The sequence below is a fragment of the Colius striatus genome, chromosome 10 (assembly GCF_028858725.1).
Source record: "Colius striatus isolate bColStr4 chromosome 10, bColStr4.1.hap1, whole genome shotgun sequence".
NCBI lineage: Eukaryota > Metazoa > Chordata > Aves > Coliiformes > Coliidae > Colius > Colius striatus.
This window is the reverse complement of record NC_084768.1, coordinates 25,393,061-25,407,942: the sequence shown is the minus strand read 5'-3', so window position 1 is coordinate 25,407,942 and position 14,882 is coordinate 25,393,061. Positions and strand designations below refer to the sequence as shown.

Below are 14,882 nucleotides of genomic sequence, written 5' to 3'. Positions count from 1 at the left end.
CATTTCCCTCTAGATTAAGGTTTTCTCCAGTTCCCTTTTAGCCTGCTGCCGACTAAGTTACAAGAAAGCACAACAATTATACTGGAATAAGACTGAAGAGAGGGCAAGAAAGAGAGCAGAGCAGTATGTTTCTATTAAAACAAATATATTCCAGACTTACCATGCACTTGTTTGGTTTTTCTCCAGAATGAACCCTCATATGAATCAGCAGTTTGTAACGAGCATTGAAGGGTTTATACCGGCGGACACAGCCTGCCCAAAAGCAAGTGAAGTCCTCTCCCTTCCGCTGGTCAATGTGAGTCTTTTCTATGTGTCTGACCAGTTCGTCTTGTTGGTCATAAGTGGCACTGCAGTCAATCCACTGACAGGCCTGTTTGCCATTGCTGAGGTCTGGCTCATCCCCATCGCTGGGCTGAAGGGACTTTGGAGACATAGAGGTGTGTAAGTGAGGCAGCGTCCCGTGAGTCTGGCTTAGTTGCTGGTGTAGATGGTAAGGGGGAGGCAGCCCCTGATGATGTCGAAAAATATCAGCAGTGGAGGAATAATCGTCATCTGGTTCTTGTTTTAAGAAACTCACCTTCTGGGTGCTGTGCGAGGTGTTTTGATGAGGAATGCTACTACCATTCATCATAAGACTGAGGCTTCCATTCTCCTCGACTTGCTGCATTTGTATCTGCTCACAGTCACCTCTGTCACATTCAGCAGAAATAGGTACAAGACATGCTGGAGGGGAGGGAATACTGCAAGGGTTTCCAGGCTGAGAGCAAGACTGAGGCCGAGAGGATTTCTGAGCACTGTGATGACTGATCTCCACAGGATGAGAGGAAATGCCAGCTGAATTAGTTCGCAGTCCATTCACACAGGTGACCAGTGACGTCTGTGATGTGCGGATGATAGCTGTAATATCAATTCCTTCAGCTGAAGACGGCACAACAGAGATGCATCTCTTCTTCAGGTTGCTTGTTTGTAGCCTGGCTGAGTGCTGAGGGGTGCCAAGTGACAAAGGACTCAGGGAGGAGCTATGTTCATTATTAAACAAGTAGGATGAAAGTGAATTTGTAAAGCTATTATTCATTAGGTCTATTTCAGGATGCAGACTACCAGAGGCTCTCAGCTCCATCCCCTCTGTAATCCTCCTATGTGTGGAAGCCTCAGACAGAACCTTATAATCACTCGGGCATTCTTGTTTAATGTGCTGAGCCGGGTGACTTCCATTCAGGCATGGAGCAGCAGAATCTACTGAGTCTTGAAACTTGGGTGACCTGTAACACAGTTTTCATTAAGCGTCACTAACTACCACAGGATTTATGACTTTTGTATAAGGCACAACACTTGTTAAGCCCTGGAGAATAGAAGCAGTCACTTTTTACTGAAAGTTGCCTGTCTAAAACCGCAATTACATCAAAAATTCTGCAGTGCTTCCCCTACAACCTTTGTAAAGGCAGCATCATTTTACACAGGATTAATTTTACACAGTGGGTTAGGCATGGAACAGGCAATCTCCCCTCCACAGCTACAGGCAGTTCATCAATCACAATCTAGGTTTTCACTGCATAATAGATTGGGCAAAACAATAGCTGAGAATGAACTTTGAGAGCTTTGGGCATTTTTTAATTATTTAAATATCAGCATTTTCCTCAGAGCACAATGGGAAAACGCCTTGGCATTCTTGTTCACACTAATCAAAAAAGGCTAGCTGAGCATTGCTTACATGTCAGAGAGATGCTTTCCTTCACTAAATTAAAAAAGAAGCAAGATCAGTAGGGAAAAAGGAACACAAAGAAAGAACAGCTCACTTTCAACCACCGGTCTGCAGTCAATGAGAGATCAGCTGAGTATTAACTTCTAAGAGGTCTACAAAAGGTAACTAAGAAAACTTCACAATCAGTAGATTTAAACTGTCAATCTACATATTCCCATTTCCATATTAAAGTCTACATGGGCCTGCAAATCAAAAGAAGATTGTTCTGCAGAGGTGATTTTTCATCTTTGTGTGTGTTGAATCCAGTTATTCAGGAAGCAGAACCTCGAGGAACACCACATTTCAGAGAAACACTGCGTTTAGAAAATGTTACCTCCTAACATTTTCTTCCAAGTAGTTAGTAATTGGTTTATGCCTTAAAATAAAACATTTTATCTCAGCTATAAACATTTACTATGGCTGACTCAACTGTGTGGCTTTTCTTAGGAGCAGAGGGTGTTACTTGCTTATCCTGGAAGCACGGGAGGGTTTAACCCATGGCTTCATCATGCAGCGATATACCAGACCAAGAAGAGGAACCTGAACTAACAATCCCTTCAGAGCAGTGCTCCATGGCTGCACACTGACATGTTTCACTTACATGAATTTTATGCTTTTTTGATGCTAGCATCTCAAAGCTGAAGAAAACCTGGGCATTTGGTGACTTGTGTGTGACACTGCAGCTGAGACAAATTTGGCACATTTTAAAGCATGAAACACACATGCATAAGGTATTTTGGACATACGCACACATTACACTATGAAGCTGCCAAATAAACCACATTTAGTTTATGACTTAGATCATTTAATCACTGTTATTTACATTAATCCACAACTAAGATTAAGATGGGAAGTTGGGATGATTTCTAACACTTCCTTGGTGACAGCTCTCAAAGAACTAAAAATTAAAAAAAAAACCTACCCAAGCAACAAAATGGTTAAAAAAATACTTCTTTCCCATGAAATAAAGCTTGTAAAAAATGACACCTGTCTAAGGCACACACTGTCAACACTGCATTCATTAGTGACAGGTTTCTAAGTTCTAGCAGTTTGCAGCCAGTGGGGCTTGATATTAAAAACGTTAAGGTTAGGAGAGAAGTGAAATCCCCATTATTCCTCACTGTGGAACAATCAGATCTTGCATTTGCCACCAGAAGTTTAGAAAGACTACATTTAAAAAATTGAGAGGTTTCCATAAGCCATTAGTTATAATTGCTCCCCTTAGGTTTCAACAGTTGAACAGTTGCTCTGAGAGTAAACTTAAAGCACCTGGTTTTGCAGGTAGTAAAGTTGAAAGACAAAAAAAGCCTCGAAATAACCCCACCAAAAAAGCCACAAAATGCAACAGTATTCATATATTATTTTCCAACAGAACCATATGTCTGTAAGATATTTGGCATGGCCATAAGTAAAAACTTCTTAATGGACGTATTAGGGAAACCCTGCCACGCTTGCTGGTAGCCTCATTTCTCAGTAGAAAGTGTGCTGTTTTATGTTCACTCAGAGAGAGATTTTAAAGCATATCATGCCAGTCACAATAGTTCCTATTGCTTAGTTTCTTCTGTACAAGAACACTTCTAAATATATTATGGTTTTATCATAGTTCAGTGGTCCCAAAGCCTAAAGCTAAAGTAACTATAACACATTTCTTACATCACAGAAAGCTAACCCAAGTCTTACATTTCAGCCTGTGATAACTGGAGTCATATTATTAAGTTTAATATAAAGCTTTCATCTTGCCAGAAATTCATGTGAGGAGTTCAAGTTAGAGTAAGTGCAGAGTACCCACAGGATGGATACAAACATCCCTGTCTTGAAAAACATAAGGTTCCCAGAACTCCCAGTAACATCGATCTGCATTTCCAGCACAAGATGTTACTCCAAGCCAGGGCTGCATTGCTGTGATGCTGTGGTGCAGAACATAAGACACATTTTAAAAAGGGGAGTTTTGAACAAAAAGGCAAGATGGAATACCTTATTTCAAAAGTAAATGACATGAAGGTACTGAATTCATGCTTCCCATTGCCACAGCCATGCCTTATCCATGCTTTACCTACATAATAATAATCACGGGCTGCTTGTGCAGATCCAAAGCAAGTTTCTTCTAGGAGCTGTAGTTTCCTCTATAGCACTGTATATTTAAATACATTATATACCCTGTGTTAGTTAACTCTGCTGGGAGAATCAGCATTCTTCCAATTTCCTGATGTTTGAGTGTTGGGGTACTTAATGTCAAGGTTTCATTAATTAAAACTTTCTGTATTCCTGGCAGAACTTTACCATTAATGTTTTAGGGAAAGCACTGCTCATTCCTCTCAGTCCTGGAGCTGGGAGGAGAAGGGGCAAAAACCCAAAATTTCTATGAGAGAGAGACAAAGTGTCTGTCATCCAACTTGCTGGATGACTCCTCTTATACCCATTGACTATTTTTTCCTGTAATGGCATCTTGCTGTAAACAGCCAGAGATCGTATTCCAGGCCTGCTACACACTGGCAGTGCTGGCATTAAGGATTTCATAATCTCTGGACATTAGAGAAATATAAATGCACAAGAAACAAACAGCCAAGATGAGAGTGAGAGGGACAAAGGATAGCAGGACAGTGTAAAGAGCACTGTGTCAACACACAGATTGGCACGAGGAGCTCCAGGGAGCTTCCAGATGAGCAACCTTTAAAACAAGTGGGATCTGCAGGAGGTTACACCCTACAAACGTCTCTTCACAGGGAGCATCCATGTAACAGGGACAGACAGTCTGAGGCAACAGAATTGCTGCTTAAGCACCTGAAAGCTGAGCTTAAGGCCTTCAAAGAGTAACAGCAGCCTCTCAGCAGACACTAAGGCAGTGTTTCCAAAGAGACTCCCTTACGTGGAAATTAGAGCCAGAGCACAAGGCCAGCAGTATCATGCCAGAAGTACTGCAGTTCCCAACTGCCCTCAAAGGAAAAGACAACTGTATCTGAAATCTCCAGATTATTTACAAAACATACATGCCTTCAATTGCCACTGTAAGTGTTCAATCAGCGATAACTGACAGTTTTAAGAAGCTGGAGGGGATTGTTCTGCTGCACATCCAGGGACCCTTTGCAACATTATCTGACTGCTCTGATGTCTTCCTGGGTTTTATATGCTGAGCACTGAGCACAGTGTGGGCGGGTTTGCTGTGCCTGATAATGGATTATTTGACCAAAGGCCAACATTAGCTGTGTGCTGAATCCAGCTGTGGTAAAGAAGGTATTAGGACTTTTCCAGTCTCACACGCATAGTGTTCACAGATAGCATGCAGCAGCAATTATGTTGCACAACTTAAAAGCTATTAACTGAGTGGGGAAAAGAGGCCAGGAAGAAGAGGGATTGTGATTCTTGGATGAAGGCAGTCATCCCTAGAATACAGTTTCTGAAAGAAAGTGATTCAAGAAGAAGCCGAAGGGGATAAGAAGTTTCAGTGCACTGAGGGAAAAAAAGACAAAGCCAATCATAACCCCAAATCCTGAGGGAGAGTTTGGATTGCTAGGGGAGGTGCTCTCTGGTTTGTTTGGGTTTTCCTTGGACATCACATATCCTAGAAATGCAGAGGTTTTCAATGCTCTACCCAGAGAGATTGCTTGAATTTGTTTCTCCCTTTATTTCTGTGCTGGTCACTAGAGCTGGACAGAACAAACAGAGTTCACCCTGACTTCTGCATGCTCAGATACCTGTTTGTTCCAGCCCTAACTCTCTCATCTGTTTTGATTCTTCTCATCTAAAGAAGGCTGAAATCTGGGGAGGCACAGAGCACTCTTGGCTCCTATTGACTTCGCTGAAATGATGGGCATTCACCTCACCTGTCATGCTCTCCTGTTTTCACATCTTCAGAATCTTCAAAAAACAAACCATGCTTTCTGTTACTTGCTTGTCAAGAACCTTTAGCATCACAAACACCATGAACAGAAACAGTCCCAGCGGCTGTCCACCAAGGTTTTGGCTCTGTACCCTGTGTCTCATGAGTAGCACAGTGATGAAGTTAGATACTATGTTTATGAGGTCCACACAGCAGAACTGGGCATGGGCTTTACCTGCAAATCCCTTGCAGATAAAGGTAGTATTAGCCAGGTGGACATATAAGCAGAGCATGACCAGTGGGACATACAAACAACCCATAAAAGAATGGAATGGTCTTTCAAGATATTCTCCAAACAGTCTCAAATTGTTACTTAGAAGCAGCAGAGCCTTGAGGCTTTAGACCATGCTACAAAGCAAAAGAGAGGGAATCAGGCTTATCATCTGCTACTTTCTCATGTTATGCAGCAGACAAGCCTTTATGTTGTTCTGGGAATTCTCTTCCAAATGGAGGCTGGAAAGGGTTCGTATTTCTGAGGGTGGGTCCTGTGATGCCCAGTATACAGGTATCTGTCATTTCCTCATTATACATTTTACAAAAAGGTTCAAAAAGATCTAAGCAGAATACGCTCTTCCTCCTTTTGTTTGCTCCTGCCCTAATTATCTTTGTTTCATAATTGTCCTCACTGACAGAAGAAAAAAAGGTTGATAACTGCCAGTCCCACATTGAGCCATAAAGCAGCTAGGAGGGAGCAGACTTAAAACCAGATGCAACAGCAACTACGAATCTTTGAAGCAATAGAAGAATATTTTGTTATGTAGCATGGATATTATTTGTCCTTTTCAAACAAACAAGCAAAAAGCTCTTTCCACTTGCTTGCCATATTACTGTGCCTCCTCCTCCTGAAAACACAGATGTTTGTATCCCGCCAGTAAATAGAAAAGGGAAAAGAAAACATAAATATGTATAAGAAAATCAGAAACAGTCAGAATTCCAAGACCAAGCTATAGGCCACATTTTCTCTTGCTGTAACTAAGGAACTTTGGACTTGATAATGCCACGCACAGAGTGCCAATTATTCCAAGTATCTAAGATAAAGGCTGCAACTTTATTGAGGTTTTTCTTTTTTACAGCTCTTCAAAAAGGTCAAGATTACTCCATTTTATATCCCCTGCCAAAAAGCAGTGTAATTAAAATAGATGGACAGATTTTAATTTGTAGCAGGCTTCTATTCACAATGGATGTCTGTTTAGGGTACTTGTTTAAAATCTGGTAATGTTAAATTTGTAACAACAACAAAAAAATAATGGAGTTCTGTGTTTTCGTATAATTAATTTATAGCAAATGTTTAAATAGAGATTCTGTTCATAGCATATCCAACTACAGTGCATATATCAAAACCAGAGACCAAATTTTCACATTACAGCCTTAAAAGCAAATACCAAGGATGTGGCTGCATGGGAACATTGAAAATACTTCATTAAAGGAAACACTGTAGAAATAAAAGTGGCATTGGCTTCCTCTAGGTTTGATGGTGGCATGCCAAATTGCCATATGAAAGATATTGGTTTGGGAGTAAGTATCATCCCTGCCTTCCAGGCTGCAATTTGAAAACAACATGGCATTGGGGAGGAGGGTGGAAGGACTGAGGAGGCAAGCCTGACCCTACTTAAGCCCTTAGCAAAACTCTCAGTGACTTTTGACAACTCTGGAAGAGGCCTCAGAGTAGCTTTATTTAAACTTAATTCAGGGGCTGTGGCTGCACATACAGTGACTCCTCCTGGCACTGCCTTGGACAGTGTGCACACGTGCATGTCCCTGCAGTGCAAACTTGCAAACGAGCAGTGCAGTTAAATCGGCATCTGAAGCACTTCCAAAATGAAGCAAAAGTCAAACACTCTTCAAAATGTAGCACCCATGAATGCTACTGGGAAACAGTTCCAACAAAGAAGCTCTCCATAAGAGCAGAGTAGATCAACCAATAACACTTGCAGAGATACCTTATATCCGAGTGTGTCAAGTTCAGCTGTCCAACATGAAGCAGTCTCTCACAGGATAGTGGGTGGTCTCGCATAAGTGAGTTTCCTGTGTGGATGAACAGACCTTGTCTGCAGACTGGGACTGAGCTACTTGTCATCTCCATGTCCATCATGTTCTTCTTCTCAGTGATCAAATTACAATGACTGTAGCCACCATTCACTGTCAAAAAAAAAAAACCAAAACAAAACAATCATACGCCTTTCACTGAGAACCTCTACCCTGATTGTTACTTGGCATCCTCATTTTGGATCTCTTTGTAAAACTCTTGTGAATGACAGGGCTGTGGAAACGAAAGGTTTCACAAGGAGGCAAACATTAATTGTAAAGGAATTTGGATCTGTGAATGATAGTTGTTTATTTCTCATTTTAAGTTTTGTGGTTATTTTACACTTTGTAATCTAACTAAAAAACCCTTATTCTGCTAGCTTCCTCTCTTTCTGTGTATTTTTACAGTAGAGTCTTGCCTGTGTTATATTTTGGAGAAGTATGTTTCAGAGTCCCTTTATTATCAGGAAGATGAGCTCTGAAAACAGTGACATAAGTCAAGTTTTTCTTTGCAGACAATTTTCTCTGTGATTATGACTCTACATGGGCATAGATGTTTCTACTTCACTGTGAGTTCAACAGTGTGAAAAAAAGTGAGTAATTTTGTTTCAATGTATACATTTAACTCTATTTTTCAAGTAAGCTATTATTATATTCTATATGCAAATATATTCTGCTCTGGTGAATATTACTTTTTACCAGACTTGGAAAAACAGACAAGAGGTATAGCAATATTCTTCAGAAATATACATAACACTAGAAATTATAACCTAGCTAAAATGTAATGGTGTCAGATACTAACGGCAAGTGTATTTCTGTAGTTTTTATACAGAGCACAGAAAGTAACCACTTCACACTTGTACCCAACACTCAGGGCAATGGATGCCATAGAGCTAGACTGCACTGGAGTCCAGTCTCTAAGGAGACAGAGTGTTGCACAGTGAAGAAGAAAATAAATTCTGCAAAGTGACTGAAAAGAGAGAGCCTGTGTTCAGTTTCATGCAGATCACAGATTTGCAGAAGCACCAAGGTTTGTTCTTTACTAAAATACTACATGGCACAACTCATCTCACCATTGTTTTACCCAGGCAATGCCTACATCATTTGGCCATCTCAAGATGCATGTCTAAGATGGGCTCATGCAACTTGAGGACATGCTCTCCCCTTCCTCTTCACTATAGAAGGTGCCTAAACAAGTAACTTAAACTGAGTACTTAACTTTTAGACAGCCACAGTTGAATGAAATTAATCCCTCCAAGTAGCCATAAGACTTACAAATGCCCTGGATCAACCTACTTCACATCATTCTCAGGTCTGCTCCTTCTTCGACTGAAACCCACACTGAAACCTGCCATTGACAGCCTAACTTCTACCATTTCAACACTAAAATTTGTGGTATCACCCAGAGCAGATATCTACTGATATGGAATCACAGAATTATTTAGGTTGGAAGGGACTTTGAAAGGTCATCCAGTTCCAATCCCCTGCCATGAGCATGGATATCTTTCACTAGAACAGGCTGCCTAAAGTCCCATCCAGCCTGGCCTTGAATACTTCAGTGTTGTGACAGCCACAATCTCTCTGACCAACCTGTTCCAGTGCCTCACCATCCTCATCCTTACAGCCTCTTGTCCTGCCACTACACGCTTTAGAAAATAGTTTTTCTCCATCTTTCTTATAAGCCCTCTCTTACATATTGAAAGGCCACAATAAGATCTCCTTTGAGCCCTCACTTCTCCAGGCTCAAAAATCTCAACCCTCTCAGCCTGTCTTCACAGGAGTGGTGCTCCAGTCCTCTGAGCTCTGAGTCCTCTGGACTCACTCCAACAGGTCCACATCCCTCTGTGCTGAGGCCTCAGCGGTGAATGCAGTACTGCAGGTGGGATCTCATGAGAGAGGAGCAGAGGGCAGAATCACCTTTACCTACTGGCCACATTTGTCTTTTTGCAGCCAGGGATACAATTGTCCTGGGCTGCAAGCACCCAATGCCAGATCATATCAAATTTTTTGTCCACCAATATCCCAAGTCCTTCTCTGCAAGACTGCTCTCAATCAATCCATCACCCTGGCTGTACTGAGCTTTATACCTACATAACATAGGTATTACATATTTTGTAGGTATAATATTACGTAATGTTTAATTAATTATCTTTTCATTATATAAGTAAAATTGTACTCATGATCTTTTGCAGTCATTGCAGTTTTGTTACATTGATTATGAAGTTCCAGTCAGAGATTGTGCTCAATTTAGTCACTGCTTCAGCACAGCTCCTCAGAGCAAAGGTTCCCTTAGCACACGAGTTCCTTCTTCTTACAGACAGTTGCTAAAGTTTGTGGACTTGGCAGTGCTAGGTTAATAGTTGGATTCGATGATCTTAAGGTTTTTTCCAACCTAAATGATTCTACGATTCTAATCCTACAGCAAACAAAAGGCAAGTAGAACAGCCTCGGCTGCTGGCGTCCTCTATAATTACAGTCAACGAATGTTTTGAAAGCAATGAGAATCACGTTCAGGGTCTTGGTGAGTATAAATGAGAAAGAACAGGTGACTGGGGAAGGCAAAAAAAAATCTCTGGTAACTGGAGAATTTGTGAAAAGGATCGCAGTACAAAAGTCCATTCTCCTCCACTGGCTGGGCTCCACAGTCTCCCCATCATGCTCCACGGCATCACTGTAATAGAGAAGACCGTGGCAGATGAAGACGTAGTCCAGGCAAGCATCCAGACCCAAAGAAAAGAGTGGGTACATGTGACACCCAAATTACAAGTCTCATGAGGCATTATTGTGACATTTCCAGAATAGAATTCCCTGTTTCAAGGGAAAAGTGTTCAGTGTTTGGCTGATACATTACATTTCTTGGACCATTTATTTATTTCTTTATTAAGAAGTCAGAAACTTTAAAATTGGAAAAACAATAGTATATTTTTCCTATCAAGCTCTATCACAATACCAAGGCACGTGATAAGTCTTGGGAAGTGTAAGCCAGCATCATTTTATATTTTAGGGAAAAAAAAACCCAAGTAAGATTTTTAGGAATGATAAATTTCAAACAGAAATCAGTTTGTACTTAAACTACCCAAAATGGGCCATTAGCCTTCTTCATGGTAATTAATAGATATGTTCTAGCTATTTCAGATCTGCATTCAGAGACCTGAATTCACTGACACTCTGGTGGTTCTGAACGACTCTGAAGACAATAAGGAGCTGCACAGAAATGCTGCATCTTTTAGCCCATGCAGGGCAGCCAGTTGCATTTGATGGTTTGCTACTTAAGCATTTAAGATCCCTTTGGATGCCTTTCAGCTTACAGTGGGTGTCTGTAACCATTAGATCCTCCCTGTTTGTAATCGTGCATAAATTATCATTATATCCTCTGGAGTCCATAGCTCCATCAGTCTTTATCCCACTCCTCTTCTAGCTTTATCCCGTCATCATTTAACTCACTTCAGGGGTATGATCTGCTTTAGCAAGACTGTATAATCAGCCTTGTGGTGGTTATTTTGCATACATGAATCACAAGTAAGAAGTATCTAAATAAACCACTGAACACAGCAAAACTGGTGAAACGAGTTCTATACACTTTTAAAGACCACACCACCAACAGAAGTTCCTCAGTTTTTCCATCAGCAATGTTACCTGGAATATATTCAAGATGTATCTTCCCTCCAAAATACTGTGGATTCTTTTGAAATACTCTATATTTATAGTGGACCCGTAATAAAAACATTTTCTTTCCTTCCTCAAATGATGTAAGTCTGAAATGCATTAGGACTTTCTAAATACGCATTTTATCAATTTTATCACATTATCAAAACACAGAAACTCGAAGCTTCCACTCAAAGTTCCGCAATACCGACTGTAGCACACACTGGTACCTATTTGCGTGAAGATGGAGATTTCTTAGAATAACATGAACATTATCCCTGCACTGTCAAAAACAATTATCTCTTCTTGTAGCTGTCAAATCAGAAAATACTTTTTTTCCCTGCAAAGGAACAGAACACTGGCACTAAAACCATGAAATCAAGTGTTTCGGCCAATCCATCATACACTTGCCTTCACAAAGTATCTCACAGATTTATTAACGAGAGCTAAACATTTCTTGCACAATGGTGCCTTGAGTAAAGTCACACTTGCATCAAAGCCCTCTGAAATGTGTCCACCACATGGGAGCTGGAACAATGATGGACAAGGAACACCACCAATGGCTCACTTTTTTTCCCCCTACAGCAACTAAAACAACAACTGAGAGACTGTGTCTGAGCACAGACAACCGGATTCTACATTCAACTGTTCATGCATATGTGAAAGCAAATTCACTGCCTCAGAAAACAAAAAAGGAAAAACTATCTGGTTTACACCAGTGTAACTGAGAAGAGAATCTGGCCCTTTGACAACTGGCTGGCATACACAAGATTTAAGCATTTTCCATGTCTGGAACTAGATCTTCTCTTTCACTGGTATCGAGGGGCCTTTAACCTACATACTGTAACTTACCAATAGCAGATGAAAAGAGAACATACTCCCTGCCTTATACCAGAGGGTTCACCCTGCTTTCAGTAGAACCATAGCTATTTCATAAATCCATATAAGAAACTAATCCTAATTCACCGAGAGTAAATCTAATAAAAGCAGAATGGTTTCCAGAAGGATCTCGTGGAAGTGGAATCCATCAAGGTAACTTTTGTCTTTCTCTTTTTCTGTCCTTCACTTTTGATTTATATCTTTACATTTAAATGCTCAGGAAGGCAACAGCAGAGGTAGATACAGTAGTGTGCAGAGGCTGCAATCAGGCAATTCCTTCCATATGAGCAATCAAATTAGTTCTGTTTTGGATATTTTGCTTCTTTCATTATGGAGAAATTGACTTCTGGTGAGCTTTTTTTATGTCAGATTAAGCCATATGAAAATTGGTCCAAAGTACTGTGATGAGGCTACACATCTCAGGAAGGAATGCTCACACTGGTCAGAGTTTGCATGCGAAGTCATCCCTATATTTCTTGCTGGGGTAAATTCTTCAGAAGAAAAACTGAGCATCTCCTCACACAAAGGGAAACCTGTCTGTGTAATAATGAGATCAACATATAAAACAACCCTACTGAAAGGCAATAGCTCTCTTTCTTTCCTGAGGAACATCATTCCAAACCCACCTGGACGAGTTCCTGTGTGACCTACTCTAGGTGGTCCTGCTCTTTCGAAGTCCCTTCCAACCCTTAAGATCCTGTGATTCTGTGATTGTTTATCATGCAGGAAGGCCTCATTCTTACTGATAAAATTAGCTATTAAGGCTGTAGATAGGTAAGAGAAAGAACTTACCAAAAGAGTAATTATCTGACAATAAACCCATGTTGCAGCGCTTTGGAGTTTACCTAATTAAGGCCAATGAACAAATAACTGAAAGGATGTATAATTGAAATGGCTCATATTCAAAACAGAGATAGACTTGAAATATTAGCCTAACATACTTAGATATCCCCAGAGCATTGTGGGTTTTGTGGCAAAGACCAAACTAAGTCATTTGCTTTTTTTTCTTAATGCTTCATTCTCTTTAATTACTTCTTAAAAAAAAAAGCCATTCTTGGTTTTGTTTGGATGCAATGTCCAAAATTTACCACGACAACACTGAGAAATGGAACGCTGTTCCTGGCAGCTGAATGAGTCACGTGAGATGAGTGTAAGACCAAACAGTACCAGATTTTCTCAAATAAGTGAAAATCATCTGCGCTGGAACAGATCACGAAAGCCCTCCACTGAGAGAAAATCACTAACTCCAAAAGTGCCAGCACAGCAAAGCCATGTACTGAAGGGAAATAGGAGGGACCTGCTTTGGCAGGGGGGGTGGACTAGATGATCTCTAAAGGTCCCTTCCAACTCTTATCATTCTATGATTCTAAAACGCTGCACCCATACTCAGCAACCCCGTCCACATAACTAGTGCTGAATAACCTCCATTGCTGTATAGCTGGAGTGACTTTCGTAACTTCTATACAGGCAGTAATTTAAGAGCATCAAGAGAGATGCACACCACTATGTTACATGCTTGAGGGCTCTAGTGAGTGAACTGAATGCTTCAAAACACAGAATCTTCAAAATGATTCATGAGCATACAGCATTTTCAACAACAAAATAATCAACACTTTCCCAAAGTTTTTAATGCCTATTACACCATTCTGTATTGTGAATGGTAAGGCTTGTCTTAATCCTACAACACCAAGCCTCAGGGACAGAAAAGTAGCAAAAAGGCCAGAAAACAGATAGTATATTTTTTCTTACAACTCCTACAAGGAAAGTCCAATTATGGGATCATGGAGACAGTTTCTTATGCCTTGTGAAAAAAATACAGCTTCTCTTTTCATTTCAGTGAACCCCTATTAGAAGGGATGAGTTTAGGTCTCAATTTTTCCATTACGGACACAACTTAAGAGACGAAAAACCACTTTAGAAGTAGACTTGTGTGATTAACCATTACAGCCATAAATAGACCTTACCTAAACATAATACTGTTACTATCACTTAGATCTTCAAGCTCATAGCAAGGTATCCTAAACACAGACTTCCAGATCTTGGTCCAGAGGTCCAAAAGAGGGAATGTTGGCATCTTCTACTGACATCTTTGCAGTCATTTGTACCGTCTGGTCCACAACAAAGGTCTAGGCATTTGGGCTTCCCGCCACTTGAGAAAAGAAAGCTCTGCACATTATGAGACCTTTGCAATAATTTCTAGTTCAGTACAAGACTTTCAATAACATTTGACTATGAAAGATCACCTCTTTTAAATCACACAAATATGAGGTGGTCCCAGATTATCCAATTACGAATCTTTATGTAGGTAAATGTACACTCTCATAAAGCTTTGAAAACTCTTTATTGCAAGCTAAGTTTTATCCTGTGGATTTTTGTAAGTTATCTCTATGTTTTGATTTCAATTTTGTGTGATATCAATACTGTGAACCACTAAGTTTCTTTCCTGGGGTAGAAAGAGGCAAGAAACTCCTCAGAGCTGAAGAGCCTCAGAGCAATGCATTAAGGTACAGGATTTTCTCCTTGTTCCATGAGTTATCTGAGTCTTCTGCAATACACTGGTAAATGCAGGATGGCACTTAACTAAAAACTACATAAATTGGAGCTATTAAATAGAAACAGTATCACAAAGAAAAGTTTCTAAAAATGTTCAAATGTAGTTATGCAGCTCTATAATCCTATTGGGCAGCCCATGAGCTCAAGCACAGTGATTTTCAG

At 40.4% G+C, this 14,882-nt stretch overlaps 1 protein-coding gene across 1 annotated transcript in view; it reads right to left on the bottom strand.

The window, feature by feature from the left end:
* GLIS1 (GLIS family zinc finger 1) overlaps positions 1–14,882 on the bottom strand; it is a 192,645-nt gene that overhangs the window by 95,803 nt on the left and 81,960 nt on the right. The window contains exons 3-4 of the mRNA XM_062003848.1: positions 7,559–7,757; positions 161–1,262 (exon numbers count right to left, since the gene is read on the bottom strand). Of these exons, the coding sequence (XP_061859832.1) occupies positions 161–1,262; positions 7,559–7,757 (1,301 nt within the window). The remainder of the gene's footprint in view (positions 1–160; positions 1,263–7,558; positions 7,758–14,882) is intronic.